Source organism: Oncorhynchus clarkii, chromosome 21 (assembly GCF_045791955.1).
Source record: "Oncorhynchus clarkii lewisi isolate Uvic-CL-2024 chromosome 21, UVic_Ocla_1.0, whole genome shotgun sequence".
Lineage (NCBI taxonomy): Eukaryota > Metazoa > Chordata > Actinopteri > Salmoniformes > Salmonidae > Oncorhynchus > Oncorhynchus clarkii.
This window is the reverse complement of record NC_092167.1, coordinates 31,952,565-31,975,992: the sequence shown is the minus strand read 5'-3', so window position 1 is coordinate 31,975,992 and position 23,428 is coordinate 31,952,565. Positions and strand designations below refer to the sequence as shown.

General features: G+C 43.5%; 1 protein-coding gene across 2 annotated transcripts; it reads left to right on the top strand.

The window, feature by feature from the left end:
• Positions 1-168: 168 nt before the first annotated feature.
• On the top strand, positions 169-23,224 carry LOC139378903 (adipose-secreted signaling protein-like). 2 transcript variants are annotated; one of them, XM_071121495.1, is made up of 7 exons: positions 221-358; positions 10,570-10,645; positions 11,836-11,926; positions 14,309-14,463; positions 15,942-16,080; positions 16,787-16,912; positions 21,136-22,819. In XM_071121495.1, the coding sequence occupies exons 3-7, from the start codon at positions 11,908-11,910 to the stop codon at positions 21,234-21,236; spliced, it is 540 nt and encodes a 179-aa protein (XP_070977596.1). In that variant the 5' UTR covers positions 221-358; positions 10,570-10,645; positions 11,836-11,907; the 3' UTR covers positions 21,237-22,819. The 2 variants fall into 2 exon arrangements, with proteins under 2 accessions (XP_070977595.1, XP_070977596.1); XM_071121494.1 differs by lacking the exon at positions 10,570-10,645 and having other exon boundaries at positions 169-358; positions 21,136-23,224.
• The last annotated feature ends 204 nt before the right edge of the window (positions 23,225-23,428 follow it).

The window sequence follows — 23,428 nt, the reverse complement described above, 5'->3', positions numbered from 1 at the left end:
AGCCACAAAGGGGCAACATAATACAATTAATGTAGGTGGTTGGAAAGACTTTATCGACCGATGCACCTTTGACAGTTCTTAATGTAGACTTGATTTGTGTGAATTTACTGTATATCATAGCTACTACTATCTCCTGAATTGGATTGCAAACCACGTGACAAATGCGGAAGTTGGCACCGGTCGAAATCCGGCGAAAGGGGAGTTGATTCGTAGCTCAGTGGAGTGTATGCGTTATTTGCTCATCCTTCTTCGTTGTTTGAGGTCCCATATTATTTTGTCTCTCAGTGACTTGGACTCAACTGACAAGGACACTAACTGCACTGTGTGCGCATTTAACCTCAATTGCAGAATTTACAAGGTGAGTTCTTGGAGACCAAAATACGGTGATAATTATTTCCAAACTGAGTTTGCTACCATAGAGATCCTATATTAAATTAGTAATTCTACGGTTGCCACTTGCTCAGCACTGTCGAACTCCAAGTCCGAATAGACAGCACGTGTCAAGACAGCAGGCGCAAACTCGTTTCAGGACGTAGCCGCTTATTATAGAAATATCAGACTATAAACTAATCTTTGTACACAAATAATCTTTTTTTTTTTTACTAAATGTACATTAACTTACGTAAATCTACCAAAAGGTTCAGTTAACTAGTAGACTAAACTTATTTCAAGTGAGAGAAAGCCTTTTTAGAACTCACAATAGTCACTGGTAGCGTAGGTGATTTGTTAAACGCTTCGAACACACCGACAGTAATTTTGTATTTTGGTACACCAGAATTACATGAATTACCAATGAAACGCTGCGTGTGCCTTGCAGCATTACGTTGCAGATGCAGCTGCAGTTCGTTCGATGTGGCGCATACGTTGGATTTGTCGAATGTATGCGTCAAACTGTGAGCGTAAACGGCTTGACAGAAATAATAACAGAAGGTGAATATTGAACTTTTGTTGCATACAAATCCAGATAATACGGCATACTATTTTGCGCAATGAGGCTTGCCGGTGTTTGAAGTGTATCTGCTCTAGGCCAGGGTTTCCCAAACTCGGTCCTGGGCCCTACATATATCTCATTATGCAATTGGTTTGAATGGAATACTGTATTAGTCAGCTATAAGCAGTAGCGGTGTGTGGGGTAAAACAATTTTTAAAAAGTACCTAATTGTCATACTTGAGTAAAGGTATAGATAGATACCAAATAGAAAGTTGTAAAAGTGAAAGGCCGCCATTGTAAATAAGAATTTTGTTCTTAACTGACTTGCCTAGTTAATAAACAAATAAAAAGTTAATGTAATTTCTAAAATATACATAAGTATCAAAAGTATAATTTTCAAATTCCTTATATTAAGCAAAGCAGATGGCACATTTTCTTGTTTTTAAAATTTACAGATAGCCATGGGTGCATTCCCAACACTCAGACATAATTTACAAACGATGCATTTGTGTTCAGTGAGTCTGCCAGATCAGAGGCAGTAGGGATGAGCTCTGTCAGTGACCATCGTGTTCTTGGTCACCTCCCTGACCAATGCCCTTCTCCCCCGATTGCTCAATTTGGCCGGGCGGCCAGCTCTAGGAAGAGTCTTGGTGGTTCAAAACTTCTTCCCTTTAAGAATGATGGAGGCCACTGTGTTCTTGAGCACCTTCAATGATGCAGAATTGTTTTGGGACAATTCCCCAGATCTGTGCTTCGACACAATCCTGTCTCTACAGACAATTCCTCATGGCTTAGTTTTTACTCTGACATGCACTGTCAACTGTGGGACCTTATGTGTGTGCCTTTCCAAATCATGTCCAATCGATTGAATTTACCACAGGTAGACTCCAATCAAGTTCTACATGTAACGCTCAATGAGTGAATAGGTGTGGAGTCAGCCACAGAGAGCAAAAGGATGCGGGAAAAACACGCTTTAATGTCCAGAATAAATCACAGGAACAAAATAGAAAACAATAAGGTGAAAAATTAAAGGACAGCGAGAAACCCGAAATGCAAACACAAACCACTCTAACACATACAGACGAACAAGCCCGCACAAACAGAAGCAGGCTGAACGAACTTAAATAACCCCACCCTAATAACCAAACAAGAAACGGGTGAAACCAATTAGACAAAACCAAACGAACACAGAACAAAGGATCGGTGGCAGCTAGTAGACCGGCGACGACGACCGCCGAGCGCCACCCGAACAAGAAGGGGAGTCACCTTCGGTAATATTCGTGACACTACATCTCAAGGATGATCAATGGAAACAGGATGCACCTGAGCTCAATTTCAAGTCTCATAGCAAAGGGTCTGAATAATTATGTAAAAATGGAAAGATCTGACCTAACACAATGGCTTCAAGTGATTCCTCTCATCAACACAAATATTGACGATGGAGCATCTGTTAGCTACATGGTGACATTCAACCATGCATGTTTCTACCGGAATATAGCGAAGAAGATTCGAAACAAAGATTTGGATTTATCTAACGTTAGAAGCTCAGCTGATGTTACAGCCGATACCAGCACCAAGAGGGCAGATGACATGCATTTGCCTAGCTAGTTATTTTTTTCCTGCAAGCCACCAAGCTAACTTTAGATTATCTACTCAAACCGAAATGGTGTATTGCTGGCTAACATAATACTGTGATACAGTGGGGGGAAATCTATGTATTTTTCTGTTTGCTAATTTAGCTAGCTAGGTACACAACTACCAGTAGCCATATCTATGACTAAAAATAGTGGTTTTACAAAAGATCACCGATTTGTATCTCGATTGTGAAACCTCTTCCTTTTTAGTCGTAGCTATGGCTAGCTACTAAACTGCAACCTACAATGTTACAACCAGCCACCTAAAGCTAGGTTTACCAGCAAAAGTTAGCACATGACTGGAGTTGGCTAGCTAGTTAGCCACGCCTCTCAGTTTGTAACTTGTTAGCAAACATGTAACATCAGCAACTGTAAATAATTTTACCAGCTAGCTATGTAACGTCATTGATGAAGGTTGACATTGGTTGTGATTATGACCTTGGATGCATTTCAATCTCACAAAATTTTAGGCATGACACAAGATAGGATTCCAAACAGAGTAACAAGTATTGCATATCTAGCAAAATACATTTACTAGCAAACAGTGAGGAGAAACAATACTACAATTAACTTTTGTAAAATCTCTAAAACTGAAGCTGGTTGTACTATAAAAAATATTTGCCTAAGCATGCCTGATATACATGGCTGTAGGTATCCACTGTCTGCTTACATACCTAGACTAATTTGTATCGCCTGGTTACTGTGCAAAGGTTGAGAGTTATGCCATATTTCTTTGTTAGGCAAGATATGTGCACGCAAGTTCAACTATCCTCATGTTGATGTTATGCTGGCACGGTTCAACTGTTGTTCAAACTCTACAATAGAGTATGCAGACAATACCGTGTGGTGCCTGGTCTTCTTGTAGCAGAACTGAATCCTGTGAACTGTCTCTTTCGAGGGATTAGACATTATTATGTTGGATTTAAAGCAGATAACTCAAGAGGAGTTTAATAGCAGTTCATAATAAACACAGCTTTACAAGTATTCCCTGAACTTACTGTATGTTTCTTTGGAATGGCAATTTCTTTATGACCACCTCTCCCATAATCTGCTGATCACCAGTTCTCTTAGCTACAGATTGTTACACCAGACCATGCTGGAGGATGTTGCAGGCAGCAGAATGTTCTCCACGGCGTCTCCAGACTCTGTCACGTGCTCAGTGTGAACCTGCTTTCATCTGTGAAGTGCACAGGGCGCCAGTGGCAAATTTGCCAATCTTGGTGTTCTCTGGCAAATGCCAAACGTCCTGCACGGTGTTGGGCTGTAAGCACAACCCCCACCTGTGGACGTCGGGCCCTCATACCACCCTCATGGAGTCTGTTTCTGACGGGTTGAGCAGACACATGCACATTTGTGGCCTGCTGGAGGTCATTTTTCAGGGCTCTGGCAGTGCTCCTCCTGCTCCTCCTTGCACAAAGGCGGAGGTAGTGGTCCTGCTGCTGGGTTGTTGCCCTCCTACGGCCTCCTCCACGTCTCCTGATGTACTGGCCTGTCTCCTGGTAGCGCCTCCATGCTCTGGACACTACGCTGACAGACACAGCAAACCTTCTTGCCACAGCTCGCATTGATGTGCCATCCTGGATGAGTTGCACTACCTGAGCCACTTGTGTGGGTTGTAGACTCCGTCTCATGCTACCACTAGAGTGAAAGCACCGCCAGCATTCAAAAGTGACCAAAACATCAGCCAGGAAGCATAGGAACTGAGAAGTGGTCTGTGGTCACCACCTGCAGAACCACTCCTTTATTGGGGGTGTCTTGCTAATTGCCTATAATTTCCACCTGTTGTCTATTCCATTTGCACAACAGCATGTGAAATGTATTGTCAATCAGTGTTGCTTCTTAAGTGGACCGTTTGATTTCACAGAAGTGTGATTGACTTGGAGTTACATTGTGTTGTTTAAGTGTTCCCTTTATTTTTTTTGAGCAGTGTAGATAAAAACAAATCGAAATGAAATACCCAGTGGTGGAAAAAGTACCAAACAGTCATACTTGAGTAAAAGTTAGCTTAATAAACTCAGCAAAAAAAGAAATGTCCCTTTTTCAGGACCATGTCTTTCAAAGATAATTTGTAAAAATCCAAATAACCTCACATATCTTCATTGTAAAGGGTTTCAACACTGTTTCTCATGCTTGTTCAATGAACCATAAACAATTAATGAACGTGCACCTGTGGAACGGTCATTAAGACACTAACAGCTTACAGACGGTAGGCAATTAAGGTCACAGTTATGAAAACTTAGGACACTAAAGGGGCATTTCTTCTGACTCTGAAAAACACAAAAAGAAGATGCCCAGGGTCCCTGCTCATCTGCGTGAACATGCGTTAGGCATGCTGCAAGGAGGCATGAGGACTGCAGATGTGGCCAGGGCAATAAATTGCAATGTCTGTATTGTGAGAAGCCTAAGACAGCGCTACAGGGAGACAGGATGGACAGCTGATCGTCCTTGCAGTGGCAGACCACGTATAACAACATCTGCACAGGATCGGTACATCCGAATATCACACCTGCGGGACAGGTACAGGCTGGCAACAACAACTGCCCGAGTTACACCAGGAACGCACAATTCCTCCATCAGTGCTCAGACTGTTCGCAATAGGCTGAGAGCGGCTGGACTGAGGGCTTGTAGGCCTGTTGTAAGGCACGTCCTCACCAGACATCACTGGCAGCAACGTTGCCTATGGGCACAGACCCACTGTCGCTGGACCAGACAGGACTGTCAAAAAGTGCTCTTCACTGACAAGTCGCGGTTTTGTCTCACCAGGGGTGATGGTCGGATTCGCGTTTATCGTCGAAGGAATGAGCTTTACACCGAGGCCTGTACTCTGGAGCGGACCAATTTGGAGGTGGAGGGTCCGTCATAGTCTGGGGCGGTGTGTCACAGCATCATCATACTGAGCTTCTTTTCATTGCAGGCAATCTCAATGCTGTGTGTTACAGGGAAGACATCCTCCTCCCTTATGTGGTACCCTTCCTGCAGGCTCATCCTGACATGACCCACCGGCCATACTGCTCATTCTGGGCGTGATTTCCTGCAAGACAGGAATGTTAGTGTTCTGCCATGGCCAGCGACGAGCCCGCATCTCAAGCCCATTGAGCACGTCTGGGACCTGTTGGATCGGAGGGTGAGGGCTAGGGCCATCCCCCCCCCCAGAAATGTCTGGAAACTTGCAGGTGCCTTGGTGGAAGAGTGGGGTAACATCTCACAGCAAGAACTGGCAAATATGGTGCAGTCCATGAGGAGGAGATGCACTGCAGTACTTAATGCAGCTGGTGGCTAGACCAAATACTGATTTTTGACCCCCCCCACCCCCCTTTTTGTTCAGGGACACATTATTCCATTTCTATTAGTCACACGTCTGTAGAACTTGTTCAGTTTGTCTCAGTTGTTGAATCTTATGTTCATACAAATATTTACACATGTTAAGTTTGCTGAAAATAAACGCAGTTGACAGTGAGAGGACGTTTCTTTTTTGCTGAGTTTAGAAAATGACACGAGTAAAAGTCACCCAGTAAAATTCTACTTGAGTAAAAGTCTATAGGTATTTGCTTGAAAATAATACTTAAGTATCAAAAGAGAAAGTTTGAGTCATTTGAAATTCCTTATATTAAGCAAACCAGATGGCACTGTTTTCTTGTTTTTTATTTATTTACGGAAAGCCACAGGCACACTCCAACCAGATCAGAGGCATTAGGGATGACCAGGGATGTTCGGTTGATAAGTACGTGAATTTGACTTTTCTTTTCCTGCTAAGCATTCAAAATGTAACGAGTACTTTTGGGTATCAAGGAAAATGTATGGAGTAAAAAGTACAATATTTTCTTAAGGAATGTAGTGAAGTAAAAAAAGAGTAAAGTACAGAAACCCCAAAAAACGATTTAAGTAGTACTTTCAAGTATTTTTACTTAAGTACTTTACACCACTGGAAATACCCATATAAATAGCAATTCATGTTTATTCTTCCCAATTTAAAAACACTCTTACATATCTGTCTAGGTTGGAATTGTTGCTGTTAAAATACAATAAATAATTTTAATTTTGACCTGGAATAAATTGAATAATCACATCACACAGCTAATAAGCAATCCCGCTATGCCTTCTGATGAACCATCAAACAAGTAAAGTGTCAATACAGGACTAAGATTGAATCCTACTACACTGGATCTGATGCTCGTTGGGGGTGGCAGAGCTGGCAAAATATTACGGACTACAAAGGGAAGCCCAGCCGCGAGCTGCCCAGTGACACGAGCCTACCAGCGAGCTAAATTACTTCTATGTGTGCTTCGAGCCAAGCAACACTGAAGTATGCATGAGCGCACCAGCTGTTCCGGACGACTGTGTGATAACGCTCTCCGTAGCCGATGTGATTTAAGACCCTTTAATAAACAGATCAATATTCACGAGGCCGCAGGGCCAAATGGATTACCAGGATGTGTACTCGGAGCATGCGCTGACCAACTGGCAAGTGTCTTCACTGACATTTTCAACCTGTCCCTAACCGAGTCTGTAATATCTACATGTTTCTAACAGACCACCATAGTTCCTGTGCCCAAGAATACCAAGGTAACCTGCCTAAATGACTACCGACCCGTAGCACTCACGTCTGTAGCCATGAAGTCCTTTGAAAGGCTGGTCAAGGCTCACAACACCATCATCCCTGAAACCCTAGACCCACTCCAATTCACTTACCGCCCCAACAGATCCACACATGACGCAATCTCTATTGCACTCCACACTGCCCTTTCCCAACTGGACAAAAGGAACACCTATGTGAGAATGCTGTTCATTGACTACAGCTTAGTTTTCAACACTATAGTGCACTCAAAGCTCATCGCTAAGAGACTAGACACCTCCCAATGCAACTGGATCCTAGACTTCCTGGCGGTCTGCCCACAGGTGGTATGGGTAGGCAACAACACATCTGCCACACTGATCCTCAACACTGGGGCTCCTCGGGGTGCGTGCTTAATCCCCTCCTGTACTCCATATTCACCCACGACTGCGTGGCCAAGCACGACTCCAACAGCATCATTAAGTTTGCTGACGACACAACAGTAGTAGGCTTGAACTCCAACAACAATGAGACAGCCTATGGGAGGAGGTCAGGGACCTGGCAGTGTGATGCCTGGACAAAACCCTCTCACTCTATGTGATCAAGACAAAGGAGATGATCGTGGACTACAGGAAAAGGAGGACCGAGCACAACCCCATTCTCATTGAATGGGCTGTAGTGGAGCAGGTCGAGAGCTCGAAGTTCCTTGGTGTCCACATCACCAACAAACTATCATGTTCCAAACACACCAAGACAGTCATGAAGAGGGCACGACAAACCCATTCCCCCTCAGGAGACTGAAAAAATTTGCCAAAGTTATACAGCTGCACAATCGAGAGCATCATGACTGGTTGCATCACTGCCTGGCACCCAACCACAAGCCACTACAGAAGGTAGTGCGTATGGCTCAGTACATCCCTGGGGCCAAGCTTCCTGCCATCCAGGATCTCTATACCAGGTGGTCTCAGAGGAAGGCCCTAAAAATGTCCAGACTCCAGCCACCCTAGTCTCTGCTACCGCATGGCAAGTGACAAGTCTAGGTCCAAAAGGCTCCTTTTTCTACCTCAAGCCATAAGACCGCTGAACAACTAATCAAATGGCTACCCAGACTATCTGCATTTGACAGCGTAACCCGAGGTCATGCTCAGCATTGAGATTGTGCCTGCACTTGTTTCTTAAGTATGCCAGAGTTGAGATGCCTTACTCGCATAGGTACAGTACCAGTCAAAGGTTACTACATGATTCCATGTGTTATGTCATAGTTTTGATGTCTTCACTATTATTCTACAATGTAGAAAATAGGACAAATAAAGACAAAGCCTTGAATGAGTAGGTGTGTCCAAAAAAAAAACTTCATCTCAAAGTACTCTGTAAACCTCCCCCAGCCCAACGACTTTGACAGATCATTCTTGTCAATAGCAGCCCTTTACAGGGGATTTCTGTAGACATGTCTTTGTATTGCGTTTTGAGAATCTGCAGATAAAATAATGAGGTGATTTGTTTCATGACTGTTGTAGTCTTGATTTTCCACCTTTCCGTGTCTCTTGCTAGTTTCTGTCCCACAATCTTGATGTGCTCCATAACCGCAAGGTATGTCCGCTCCCTCATGCTTGTGTACTCTGTGGTCCTCAGGCTACCTCTATCCACCTGTAACCCCATAACATAACTCAGCAATAGAAACACTACCATTTCATGTTTATTCCGTGCTTACTGTAAATTGTGTCATCTTAACCATCATCAGCTTGTAAATATTTTGACCAATATACCTCCACCTTGTGCAGCACTAGGGGTTGGAAGCACATGTTTGTGGAATCAGATTCAGTACCACCTACAACAAAATGCACAACAATACACAATTAGTGGGGTGGTTAAATTGTGCATTGTTGTATGTCTTAGACTAAGCATAGCTAACATGGACATTTCAATATTGTCAGCTTGCTGTTTAGCTAACTAGCATCACTAAATTAGCAGCAACATTGCTAGCCAGCTTGAGACTGAGAACCAACTAACTAACCACAGACAATGTTATACACATTCATCATTGCTACCAACACACAGAGAGTGATTTAGCTATATCAACAATTCTATTTTTAGTAACTGAGTGTTTTCCAGACAAGGTGGAAGAGATGGCTACCAAATTGAGATGCTCTTTATTTGGTAACATTAAGTTAGCTAACGTCAGTCAAAGATAGAATGAACAAACAAACATGTTTACTCTGCTGACGGTAGCTACCAGTCTAGCAGTGACTACCATGGCATAGGTGAAATTGTTTGACTGTGTGTATACCAAAAGATATGATTTAGCTGATGGCTTTCAAAGTTCAGTACGGGATTGTAATGTTAACTAGCTAGCTAACTTGCCCAGCTAGGCTAGCAAGCTAGTTAACTTTAAGCTACTTCTAGTTGAGAATCTTCAGTTTTTGTTATGAAGGAAAAATAAATTGTTATGCAGGTCTTTAGCTGTTGTACACAAAAAACTGTGTCATTCTGAACTTAATCCGCAGTGTAATATTCCATTTTTTTGTGACTCGAGCGATATCGATCCGTCCATTCTACAGGTAACTGCCAAAACAAAGGAAACACTTAAGTAAATGAGGGATACAAAGTATATTGAACGCATGGGGTGCTTCCACACAGGGAGTTCCAGACACTTGTAGAATCTATGCCATGGCGCATCGAAGCTGTTCTGGCCCAACGCACTATTAAGACACTTTATGTTGGTGTTTCCTTTATTTTGGCAGTTACCTGTAGCTACACAGAGAATGGAATAGCTGGATAAGGGAAATGGCTCAAGTAGTGCAAAAGGGAATGTAACATTGCAGATAAAATTCGTAAGGACACAATTTCATGTGTACAACAACATCTTAAGACCTGCATCCCTATACTGAGAGCTTTGCCGTTTCTAAAAGGCCGTATTTGGGCCTTTGTTCATGTTTTTTCGGGCCCCCATACTACACAATGAGGATGAGGAAGGGATTTGCTGTTTGGGGTTAGTTTCTCATGTGAAATCACAAAAAAGGTGTCTGAACCCTTGTATAACAATCCATTTACATAAATTTAGATTTTGTTGTAAAAAAATAACTTGCTTTAGTCACCTCCCTTATGGATGCTCCTTCCTTCTTTGCAGGATAAAAACTAGTCATTGGTCACCTCAACCTACCTAAGTTATTTTCAGGCTGGTTAGTCAGAGCAACTTGTTAATTTTCATAGTATGTCAGCACCCCCCCTAATTACCCTCACTTGACGTAATTTCAATCACTAAGAGTGCTGTGTCCTTCGACAACCTTTTAGGAAGCCTGGCTATCTTGGTTTTTGTTCGGGTAATATTTTGTGCTTTCTTTTACAGAAACCTGTGAGAGAAGTTTCTCTGAAAATGTAATAATTAACCATCTGAATCTCCTCTGTGTACATGTAATCCTCTTTGAATGTTTGTTGTTTTTATTTAATTCAAGTCACAGTCCCTTGGAGATGGAGCCTGGCACACACAGCTGGGTGCTGTTGTTTGACCTGCAGAATTAGTAACCTGGGGTGAGGATTTATTAAAGACAAATATTAGCTTGTCTTTCAGAAGCATTTATTTCCTGATTTCATTATGGTTACGTCACCTTTTCCTTTCTTCTTTTAGCTCTTTCTTTCTTGCCCTCCCTACTTGTGTTAAAGCTAGAGTCCTTACCAATAACAAAGCAGCGCCCCTCTGTTTTGGTAAAACGCTGAGGTACGGGACAAATGTGACCACTCTTAAATTGATAGACTGAGCTATGGACGCAAGGAGTGACCATCCACGATATCAAAATTATAGTTCTAACCATGTTTTGAGTACTATCACAATTTTTTTTAGATGCCAAAATTCACACACAAAGGAGACTAAACTCTTTGGTCCTTTTAATAACATGCTGTATGTAAAAATATTGCGCGCTATAAGCTTATAAATTAAATTAACTAAAGTTCAATCCGCTTTGTGTTTTGTTTCCTTGCCGCGATACTGGCATTGTCCCGGCCCTCGTTTTGCGGCTATACAGTGTTTGTTTTACATTTACATTGTACGAACACCATTGGTGTAAAACAAGTGCATATTTTGGGTTCTGATGGGGTACGACAGTTTATTATGCTTATGAGGCATTTTTAATTTATATTCTTCAAGAATCAATGGGTATATATCATTAATTAATACGTCCAAAATGGCTTTATCAACTATGGATTCTCGCTATTTACATTATTTTTTAAATTTGACGTATTTCTCCCCAATTTCGTGGTAGTTAGTCTTGTCCCATCGCTGCAACTCCCATACTGACTCGGGAGAGGCGAAGGTCGAGAGCCGTGCGTCCTCTGAAAAACACAACCCCAGCCATGCCGCGCTGCTTCTTTGACACACTGCTCACTTAACCCGGAAGCCAGCCGTACCAATGTGTCGGGGGGGAAACACCGTACACCTGGCGACTGTGTCAGCGTGCATTGCGCCCGGCCGGCCACAGGAGTCGCTAGTGTGCGATGGGACAAGAACATCCCTACCAGCCAAACCCTCCCCTAACCCGGACAACACTGGGCCAATTATGCGCCGCTCCATGGGTCTCCCGGTCACGGCCGGCTGCAACAGAGTCTGGACTCGAACCAGGATCTCTAGTGGCCTTAGACCACTGCACCACTTGGGAGGCAGCTTTCATACTTTATCATTGAATCCTGTCCTTTATCCTCTTTCTCTGTCTGTCTCTCTTTCTCAGGGTTGTTTTGAGGCTGGGCCATAGAGATGACCAGGCTGTGACGGGTGGATTCTGTGTAGGATTGACCCTGGCATGGCTACTGCTAGGAAGAGTAAGTAGGTACTTCAAAAGTGTGTTTGTTGTTTATGATTTCGGAGGCTTTGTGGCAACATCACGGGAGGGATTGGCATGGAGATGGTAAAGGCTCTCCCTCTCTCACCCTCCCCTATGTTATAACAGCACTACAGTATACAAATACTTAGTAAGTGTGTCATTTAAATAAGTGATTATCAGGAAGGGTACAGGCAACATGAGACAAGAGAATAAGACCTGGGAGACAGTGGCTGGAATTCAATCCAACCCCTAAATGGCGATGTTTACGTATGCAATGTCTTTGTTTACAATGCACACATACTACGTCTTTAGTCTGAGAACTACAATTATCCAGTTAGTCTTTGGATGCGTGTAATTTGAAGGGATTCTAGTTTTGGGAAAAACCACAATGTGGACTTGATTGAATTAAGCCTGAAGTGTGTCTGTGAGTGACAGTGTGAATGAATATGATGCACATGACAGATAAGCAGGAATTGTTCAGGGAAGCTCATAGAAACACAGCAAGAGAACACCACCTGGGAGACAGGTCACTGTCATTAATACCCCCGTCCAAAAGAGATGATTGGGTCTTTGTTTCTGCACACAGAGCTCAGCTCTCCCTGGGTCTTTGTCCTCACTTTGATTAATTTAAGCTACAGACTGAATGAGAGACTTTCTATTTGGTTTCATCTCAATGTATTTTTTATGTGTCTAGGATGTAGAATGGAGGGGGAGAGAGCGAGAGTCCTGGAAGGACATCGACTGGCACAATGGAATAGTCCCAAGGCAGGCTCACTTAAATGCTCCAAAGTGCTGTCTGGGCTGGTGTCCAGAGAATGTGGATTAACCAAACGGTCTTGTTTAAAAGACTGTGGATCTCTTAGTATTGTCTGAATCCACAAATGTAGTGTAGCCTAGTAGCTAGGCTTCATATTGGAGTGGACACAGAGCTACAGAGCTACTCAGAGGGTGCGTTCCAATAATTTCTCCTGAAGTGTACACATTTATTAGCTCCCACAAATCTTATAGCATTGGGTTGGTCGAGGCATGGGGTAGAGGGCGTTTCAACCATATTTTTATACCAGTAATTTCCTTTCAAATCAGTGAAGGGAACAAGTGTACCCTTTGGGAGGAAGGAGAGATGATTGGGGCGTCGCAAGAGTTACGCATCTTATACATCACACTTCCATAACAGTTCTGTTGTTCTTCTGTACTGCAACTTTCCCCAAATTCCCCGGTTTTCCAGAAATGGGAAGATTGGAATCACTAGAGTATAAGCAGGAATTCCGGGAATCCTCCAACCAGGATTTCTGAAAAACCGGAGAACTTTGGGAAGTTACCTTAATCTTGCTCTGGTGCGTATGCAGGCCAATGAAGAACTGGGACATTTTCATCTTTCAGGAATTGTGTACAGATCCTTGCGACATGGGGCCGTGCATTATCATGAAACACGAGGTGGTGGCTGCAGATGAATGGCACGACAATGGGCCTTAGAATCTCGTCATGTTATCTCTACGTATTCAAATTGCCATCGATAAAATTCCATTGTCCGTAGCTTATGCCTGCCCATACCGTAACCCCACCGCCACCATGGGGCACTCTGTTCACAACGTTGACATCAACAAACCGCTCGCCCACACAACGCCATACACGTGGTCTGCGGTTGTGAGGCCGGTTGAACGCACTGCCAAATTCTCTAAAAAGACGTTGAAGGCGGCTTATGGCAGAGAAATTAACACTAAATTCTCTGACAACAGCTCTGGTGGACCTTCCTGCAGTCAGTATGCCAATTGTATTCTCCCTTGAGACATCTGTGGCCCTGTTTTGTGACAAAACTGCACATTTTAGATTGGCCTTTTATTGTCCCCAGCACACAGTGCACCTGTGAAATGATCATGCTGTTTAATCAACTCCTTGATATGCCACAGCTTTCAGGGGGATGGATTATCTTGGTAAAGCATAAATGCTCACTAACATGGATGTAAACAAATTTGTGCACATTTGAGATAAGCTTTTTGTGCATATGGAACATTTCTGAAATATATTATCTCAGCATTTATATCAACATGTTGCTTTGATATTTTTGTTCCGTGTAAGAGGGATCTGAGTTTCCCAGACAATTGAAGGCACCAGAATGACAAGCACCTCAGACAGGCAGAGAATAAGTTGGATTACAATCAAAACATTCAAGTTGCCCTGTTCTTCTCTCTTGTAAAGAAAACCATTTTATTTTTGTGACTTATTCCTGAGTGTCACTGGCATAAGAAAATTGCTTGCATCGTGAACTGTTGGACCAGAGGGACTTGCAATTAGTGTGTGATTTGTGTGTGTGTGCTGTGACTGAAGGTGTGTGTGTCAACGCTGTTGTTTATGTATACTGAGGTAGTTGTTCTCTCCTCAGGCTCTGCGGCAAAGGCGGGGGCCGTCAGTTTCTCAGAAGAGCCAACCACCGCTATTGCTGCCGCCGGCACCCCCTCCCATGTCCACTTTGACGAGAAGCTCCACGACTCTGTCGTCATGGTGATCCCTCAGCCCGATGGGAACTTCATGGTCAAGGTGTTTTTTGTTGTTGTTTAACATGTCTGACGTGATAATGACCATAACAAGCATAAACGGCACACCCAGAGAGCCAGGATACTCTGAAACTTACCCCTTCGAAATCTCTAGTGGTCCCACAGTCACTCTTCTTTACTTGTAAAAGTCAATACAGCAAGTGTTGCCATTTTGAAACTACGTCCCTGTATGACAACTAAGGGGAGGAGACAGGCTTTTCTCTCATTTCTTCTAATTTCCGGTCTCTGTTTTTAAGGTTCAGTTACACTTATGCCAGATAGATCTCTCCTTACTTCCTGCTCCCATAGCCCTCCAACCATCAACTGTTCACGTTAGGGCCCTGAGTTTATCCTGACCACGTGACCTGTCCAAGAAAAACTCAGCTACACTTCCTGGGCTCCATAGCTAGTGGACCCTAGGAAGAGTAGCTGCTGCATGAGCAACAAGCTAAGGGGGATCCTAGTAAACTAAACTAGTCTACACTTCGCTAGTAGCTAGCCCCATTTTTTTTGGACTGTTTTAGGAGCCATTAGCCTGGTCACAGATCTGTTTCTGCTGCAAATTGCCAAGTTGGCTATACAGCACAAGTAGATGTGGAACCGGGCATTGAAGTGGATCAGAGAACCTCTGTAGTCTCTGCAGAACAGTAACAGTAGGCCTGGGCAGTATGACTGTGCTGGTCTGACTGTGCTATTCCACTGCCCTGGTGTGGGAAGCGGGGTCCACCAGACAGACGGCAGGGTTGAATGTGCCGTGCGTCTGAAGTTCTCATCTACCCACTAGGAACCTCAGGGTTGCCATGGAAACAGGCGGGGGGGGGGGGTAGACCAACCGTAGCCAGAGTCGCGACTGGCAAACGGGGCTTGTGTCAATCAGATGTAGTGGGCTGTAGTGTGTGGGGTGGTTGGAGATGGACGATACGTTGCATAGCTGTATAATCAAAGCACTGGGTTTGTTTGTGAAAGAAACACTCTTCCCTCTTGATCTCCTTCACTTGTTCTGTGTTTTGTTTGACGTTGCTAGAGGGGCATTTGAGGCTTGGGTTGCTTGTTTGAGGCATTCGAGACTCCCTGGAAGTGCTGAGCGTTATCTTTTGGCTCCTCTCTTCCTGTGGCTTGCTCTTTTCTCCCTCCTTATCTCTTCTCTGGCAGCTTTTTTTGCTTGCTCGCCATTTTTATTTGTATATTTTTTTTAATCTTCACTCTCTCTTTCTTGCTGCTGTTAAATTGCATTGCCGTTTTTATGAAATTACATGAACCAGAAAGGATGTTTATCAGAGAGAGAAAAGCAAGTTTATTTTTGTAGCAATTTTTGTCATCAGATGAAACTTAAGGATGTGCATGTTCAAAACAGGAAGCTTCTTTGCAGGGTAGCTCTATCTTTTATTGCTTGAAAATGCCTTTCCTGGGCATTTGTGTATATGGTAACTGAATTAGTCTCTTTTTCTGTCTCCCGTCCATCCCCCCCCCCCCCACCCTCAGGTTGGTTTTCTGAAGACCCAGCACAAGTATGAGATTGTCTTCGACCTCCCTGAGGTTCCGTCACTGGGGAAGGCTGTGTGTCCAGCTCCTGTACCCAACCAGCACATCTGCATCACCAATATCACTCCTGTAGCAGAGGGTATGTCAGAGTCTTGGTCAAGCCGGCCTCAGCCCTAGTCCCGGTCCCAGTCCCACCTGTCCATCTAACCCCAGACTCCAGCCCCAGCTACTTCGACCTACTAGCCTACGCTTCGGTTTTACTGTAGCTGTCAGCCCAACCCTCAGATACAGCCTTTTCCCTACACCCAGAATCCAAACCCTTTTGAAATTCACTGATCTTTCTCCAGTTGACCAGACCTTCATATCAGTCATTCTTTATAGTAGCCGGACATCTAATATGTACAGGAAACACTGAAAGATTGCTAACATCCCCCAGGGGGTTTCTGTAGTTTGTAATGAGGGTTTTTATTACCACTTACTCACTACAGTGGTTTGTTCTAGCATTGACTTCAGTTTGTTGTGCCATTCCATTTCACCATCTGCTGGGATACCATGACCTTCTACTTTTGTGTGTGTTATTTGTAGTGTTGGCCAGCTGTGTTTAATGTGCTTGACCCCAGAGTTTTTACACTCTGGTAGACATTTCGCTCCCCTGGCCCTGTGAGTCTGGCATCTCTGTCCACTCTACCCATTCAAGAGAAACAACCATACTTAATTGAGTGTAAGAAGTGAGAAATACAGAAAAAATAGAGGGAAAAGTCAACAAACAATACAATTATTGCAGTCATAACAAGTATCTTTCTCTCTCTCGCTCTCCCTTCCTCCCCTCTTCCCCCCCTCCCCAGGTGGTCTGAGAGTGACGTGTGAGTACATGGCCCACCAGGAGGGCGTGCTATGTGAGGAGCTGATGCTGGTCAGTGAGAGCCAGGAGGAAGTCTGTGTGGGGGTCAAGGTTCAAGCCCGCGTCATGGGTAAGTGTAGGGGGAAGTTGTCCCTAGACTCTGTTTTGGATAAGATTGGGATTGACGAAGGATGACCTGATCCTAGATCTGTACCAAGGGGAACTTCACCCCGCAGCAGGTAAGTCTACAGTTACAGCCATGATAACAAAACCAATTTGTTCCACGTTGTCTTCATTGCAGTCACGCTGTGCAGGAGATCTCGCAATGCCTGGAAAAGTGTTTAGCGACAAATGATATAGCAGTACTTTGAGATGTGAGCATGTGTAGATCTCAGAAGATTTCTGTATCATGTCAGTGTGGTTCCTGAGAGATGTTAAACACTTCTCCAGGCGTTGTAAGATCTGATCACCTGCACACTTTTCATGCAACTAAAACTTGTAGTCACCACTTTTTTTTCTTTTTTTTCACCTTTATTTAACCAGGTAGGCCAGATTGAGAACAAGTTCTCATTTACAACTGTGACCTGGCCAAGATAAAGCAAAGCAGTGTGACAAAAACAACAGTGTTACACATGGGATAAACAAACGTACAGTCAATAACACAATATAAAAATCAGTATACAGTGTGTGCAAATGTAGTAAGATTAGTGAGGTAAGGCAATAAATAGGCCATAGTGACGAAATAATTACAATTTAGCATTAACACTGGAGCGATAGATGTGCAGATGATGATGTGTAAGTAGTGATAATGGGGTGCAAATTATCAAAAATGAATAACAATATGGGGATGAGGTAGTTGGGTGGGTAATTTACAGATGGGCTGTGTACAGGTGCAGTGATCGGTAAGCTGCTCTGACAGCTGATGCTTAAAGTTGGAGAGGGAGATACATCTCCAGCTTCAGTGATTTTTGCAATTCGTTCCAGTCATTGGCAGCAGAGAACTGGAAGGAAAGGCAGCCAAAGTAGGAGTTGGCTTTGGGGATGCCCAGTTAAATATACTTGCTGGAGTCCATGCTACAGGTGGGTGTTGCTATGGTGACCAGTGAGCTGACATAAGGCAGGGCTTTACCTAGCAAAGACTTATAGATGACCTGGAGCCAGTGGGTTTGGCAACGAATATGAAGCGAAGGCCAGCCAACGAGAGGATACAGGTCACAGTGGTGGGTAGTATATGGGGCTTTGCTGACAAAACCGATGGCACTGTGATAGACTACATCTAATTTGCTGAGTAGAGTGTTGGAGGCTATTTTGTAAATTACATTGCCGAAGTCAAGGATTGGTAGGATAGTCAGTTTTACAAGGGTACGTTTAGCAGCATGAGTGAAGGAGGCTTTGTTGCGAAATAGGAAGCCGATTCTAGATTTAATTTTGGATTGGAGATGCTTAATGTGAGTCTGGAAGGAGAGCATGGCCTGGTGGAAAGCAAGGCCAGCCGTAGAAAAATGCTTCTTGAAATTCTTGATTATTGGTGGTGACAGTGTTTCCTAGCCTCAGTGCAGTAGGCAGCTTTGAGGAGGTGCTCTTATTCTCCATGGACTTTAGTGTCCCAAAACTTTTTGGAATTTGTGCTACAGGATGCAAATTTCTCTTTGAAAAAGCTAGCCTTTGCTTCACTGAAAAACTGTGTATATTGGTTCCTGACTTCCCATAAAAATTGCGTATTGCGGGGTCTATTCAATGCTAATGCAGTACACCACAAGATGTTTTTTGCTGGTCAAGGGCAGTCAAGTCAAGAGTGAACCAAGGGCTATATCTTTTCTTAGTTCTACGTTTTTTGAATGGGGCATGCTTATTTAAGCACTTTTAAAGAATAACCAGGCATCCACTACTGACGGGGTGAGGAAAATATCCTTCCAGGATACCCGGGCCAGGTCGATTAGAAAGGCCTGCTCGCTGAAGTGTTTTAGGGAGCATTTGACAGTGATGAGGGGTGGTCGTTTGACCGCGGACCCATTACGGACGCAGGCAATGAGGCAGTGATCGCTGAGATCCTGGTTGAAGACAGCAGAGGTGTATTTAGAGGGTAGGTTGGTCAGGATGATATCTATGAGGGTACCTGTGTTTACGGATTTGGGGTTGGTTCATTGATAATCTGTGTGAGATTGAGGGCATCTAGTTTAGATTGTAGGACTGCCGGAGTGTTAAACATATCCCAGTTTAGGTCACCTAACAGTAGGAACTCTGAAGATAAGTGGGGGGCAATCAATTTGCATATGGAGTCCAGGGCACAACTGGGGGCCTATAGCAACAGTGAGAGACTTATTTCTGGTAAGGTGGCTTTTTAGTAGAAGCTCAAACTGTTTGGGCACAGACCTGGATAGCATGACAGAACTCTGCAGTAGATTGCGACCCCGCCCCCTTTGGCAGTTCTATCTTGGCGGAAAATGTTGTAGTTGGTGATGGAAATTTCAGAGTTTTTGGTGGCCTTCCTAAGCCAAGATTCAGACACGGCTAGGACATCAGGGTTGGCGGAGTGTGTTAAGCCAGGTGAGCATGTGTGGGGGGTGGGACAAAAGAGCTATCTAAGGCAAGGTGAGCGGGACTGCGGGCTCTATAGTGAAATAACACAATAAGGACGAGACCAGGCATATTGACATTAGAGAGAGGCATAAAGTTGGGTACATACAGGACCTGAGTTCGAGGCTGGGGCCGACAGATAAACAAAATGGGGTACCGTGTTATTGGAACAGTCCAGGGGGCATCAGCTGTGTAGCCTAGTGATCATAGGGTCCAAAGAACAGCAATAGGTGAGTCAGGGAGCCGTTCTGTAGTCAGTACTAGGCTAGGCAAGTGGGAAACATGACGCTTATAAAACTAAGGGGTCCAGAAACAAGGGTCCAAACCAATTGGCAAAAGAGATATTGTAGCCCTAGAATTAGCTGGTATATGGGCCTAGATCGTGGCTAGCTCAAGTCTAACTGGTGCTTGCTACGGGACAGAGGCGTTAGCTAACAGTAGCCAATCGGTAGCATCTAGCTAGCTGCGATGATCCGGTGTAATGCTCCAGAGTGGCAGGAATCCGGTGATGTGGTAAGGAGAACCTGTCCGATATGCTCTGGCGGTGTCCGAGCTAAGAGGTGAAGACCGCTAGCCGTGGCTAACAAAGGCTAGTAGCAAGTTAGCTGGCTAGCTCCTGATGGAGGTTCCAGTTATAAGGAATAAAAATATCAGATCTGTACCAAATTGGGTGAGGTGGGTTGCAGGAAAGTATATTTAGTTCATAGATAAAAAGTGAGATTAAAATGTATACGAGAAAAAATAAACGTCTATTTGCATGGAATAAGGCAAACACAACACTGTTACGCCATCTTGGAACGATTACAAACCTTCTGTCCGTCCTAAAAATGAGTACTTGTGTTGTATCTTGCTGTATGTGCTCTGAAGGGGTCTGTCTGCGGTCCCTGAGGAGAGGTTTGAGAACCACGCTGTACAGTGAACCCTCATAATTTCCTGTGTACACAAGTGCTGAAAACCCCCTCCCTTCTTTCTCTAATAATATAATTTCTAAATAAAAAATGGGAAGGGGATACATGGTCAGTTGAACAATTCAACCGAAATACCAGTTATTTCTGGGTGTGTCAGTTTAGTTTTATTGTAGCCAGCTAGTCATTGTCTTCCCAAACAAGGCAAGGCAATGGTGTAGTGTTGTTGAATTGAGTAACAGTCTAGCGCCTAGGAGTCGGATACTGCTCCTTAACAATTCATGTTTGGATAATAGGTTGAGAACAATTTATGAAGTAGTGTGCTGTTGCCACCTCCTGGAGAGTCTGAACAGCATGGGTTAAGCATCACTGATGACTTCAATAATGTGATAACTTGAGTAAAACATAGTGAACCGCACATAAATGGGGAGCTTGTTAGATGGGTAGATGGGAGCGTTCGTATTCACATGCAATATCACAAATGACACCCTACTACCTATTTGGTGTACTACTTTTGACCAGAGCCCTATGGACCCTGGTCAAAAGTAGTGCCCTACATAGGGAATAGGGTGTGATTTTGGGACGTAGGTACAGAGTGGGGAGGCGAACATAAACGTCTGTAGGCAGGCAGAGGAGGGAAGGGAATGTTGTGTTTGTGACTGGGCCGGGAAACAGATCACACAGCTTAAATCCTTTTGGGCTTTACTGACCCTCTCTCTCGCTCTACTTTACTAGCAACACACTGTAATAGAGGACTGGCACTGGTCTGATGTTGTAGACTAACCCCTTTCTGATAAATAACCTAATGGTATTTTATCTCTTTCTTTCTCTCCCCTTTTATTTTCTGTTTCTCTCTCTCTGTGTTTTCCAGACCGTCACCATGGTACACCCATGTTGTTGGAAGGAGTGCGTTGTGTGGGAGTGGAGCTGGAGTATGACTCTGAACAGAGTGACTGGCAAGGATTTGACTAGACCAGGCAATGCGACACACACACACACACACATTCAAACAAAAAGACAGTGCCACATATATTGGAATTCATCATCCACTCCAAACTATCCCTGACCATTCAAGATGTTTTGGTCCAAAAGGAGGATGAAATTAGGAAATGGACAGTGGTTATTTTTTTTAAAGCAAGGCTAATGTGATCAGATCTCTGTTGAGCATACCTCCAGTCTAGTTAGTTAATGCATCTGAAATGCATTGAAACAGGTACTATTTTTTAAATTGTCATTAGTACTGCAATGATAGACGTTATCCAACTACCCATGCCTTTCCACTGCATGACCCTATGTTGTGTTGAATAAGTTTTCTGAGTAAACCTATAGGGGGCAGCAAAGCTCACGTAAACAATTCAGCCCATTTCACCCAGCCTGGCTTTAACAGTACCCGTAGGGGTCGACAAAGACCATTAAATGTATCCCTCCCATCTGACATGGAGGGATTGAAAATGACTTATTTTAAGTTCATAATAATAATAATTATACGCTATGAATCAATTGCAAGTGCCTACGTTGCTGTATAGCTTTTACCATCAACTGCCTTCTATCCCTTGCCTAGTTAAATAAAGGTTAAATAAATCTAATAAAAATGTGACAAAATAATCCATCTATCACTCACTAACCTGCCCTCCCTCCCCCAACCCCCACACCATCCTCTCTGAGCACTCATACTCTTGTTGCAACCTAATCTCTTAGTAAGAAGTATAGTTAGTTAGTCACTGTTTACTGTCAATAGTTAGTCACTGTAAATGAATATTCCCGTCAAATTAGAATATCTAGTACAATCAGTCTCTGTATTTCACATAGCTAAGTGGAATTAAACCTGTTTTCTTTATCAAATCAGACAATCTACATGTGTTAAATGTGTTCGCCCTTAATTGTTTTTATATTTGTGTTTAATAGGCTCTGTAATGTCTTAAAGTTATCCCTTGTTATCTGGTGTCCATGCTAGATCCACCCTCCCAGGTTGAGGTCAATTTTCATTTAAATTCCAATCACTTCAGGAAGTACACTGGAATTCCAATTGTCTTCCCTGCTTTTCAATGTGGATCATTCGGAATTGGAATGTGGTTTGCTTTCTGAATTGACCCTAACCCTGCCATGCTTCAAACGATAGTGAAACGGATGGTGGATTCGGCTTGGATACCATCCGATCTAGTCCCATCGACAGGTTAAGAGTAGAAAAAGAGGGGGCACTATTGTTCATGCAGTCAGACTGATCAAAATAATATTCTCCACCCACATTGTGATAGACATCATGGCTGTTCTTAGCGGGGTTGGGTTAATTCAGAAAGTAAACCAAATTCCACATTTGTAATTTAAAAGCGTTTAAAAGAATTGGAATTTCATTGTACTTCCAGAATTAAAATGGAAATGACCCCAACCCTGGTTCTTAGGTTACTGTAATGAGGGATTACTGTACTAGGGTGGGGGTAGCATTTTATCAGTCAATACACTGCACAATACATGTTCCCTTATAGATGTTTGTTGTTGTGATCGCTCTTGTTTTGTTATGCCATGAAAGAATAAAGTTGATGTATTTAAAAAGATAAGTACTTTTGTATAACTGTGCTTTTTGTTCCACTATTGCATAACTCTGTGATTTTCCCTCTGGAGTGTGGTCCTTACTGTACCATTCACTGTGTTCTGTTGGATGTGATGGTACTACAGGATACATCTGTCGTGAGGTTTATAGTGTTTCCCATAGGCTATGGGTATGCTGTGGTCTAGATATTTGCACAGATCCATAGATTAGGTAGAAAATTGACCTCTTTCCCCACCCCCTTACCCTGACGCACCCGTTTTCCTAGTCCCCTTTGTCTCGCTCTTGCTTCACCTCCATTTCCCTCTACCTCACACATCCTTGTGTGTCCCTGTCTCAGTCCTAATCACGACACAACTTTCCCTACTACTGTAACCACAGATTAAAATCTTACAAACGGTCAAGACCTCTCTCAGTTGGCGTTTTGTGTTCTTTGTTCCTCCACTATAAAAGCCTGGCCAGTACTTCATGGCTGCTCTCGTGTTCTGGTTCCATCATGACCGTAACTAGCCGTTAGACCCAAGATACAAGACTCGAATTCGTCTCCTTTAGATGACCCAGTCCCCTTATGTAAATTGACTTTACTTATTTGTTTTAAATGCATAACGTGTTTTATGCA

Coding starts and splice junctions, on each gene's coding strand:
- LOC139378903 (XM_071121494.1), top strand. Junction 16,081..16,786: donor TATCACTCCTGTAGCAGAGG/GTATGTCAGAGT, acceptor CCCCCTCCCCAG/GTGGTCTGAGAGTGACGTGT. Junction 16,913..21,135: donor GGTTCAAGCCCGCGTCATGG/GTAAGTGTAGGG, acceptor TGTGTTTTCCAG/ACCGTCACCATGGTACACCC.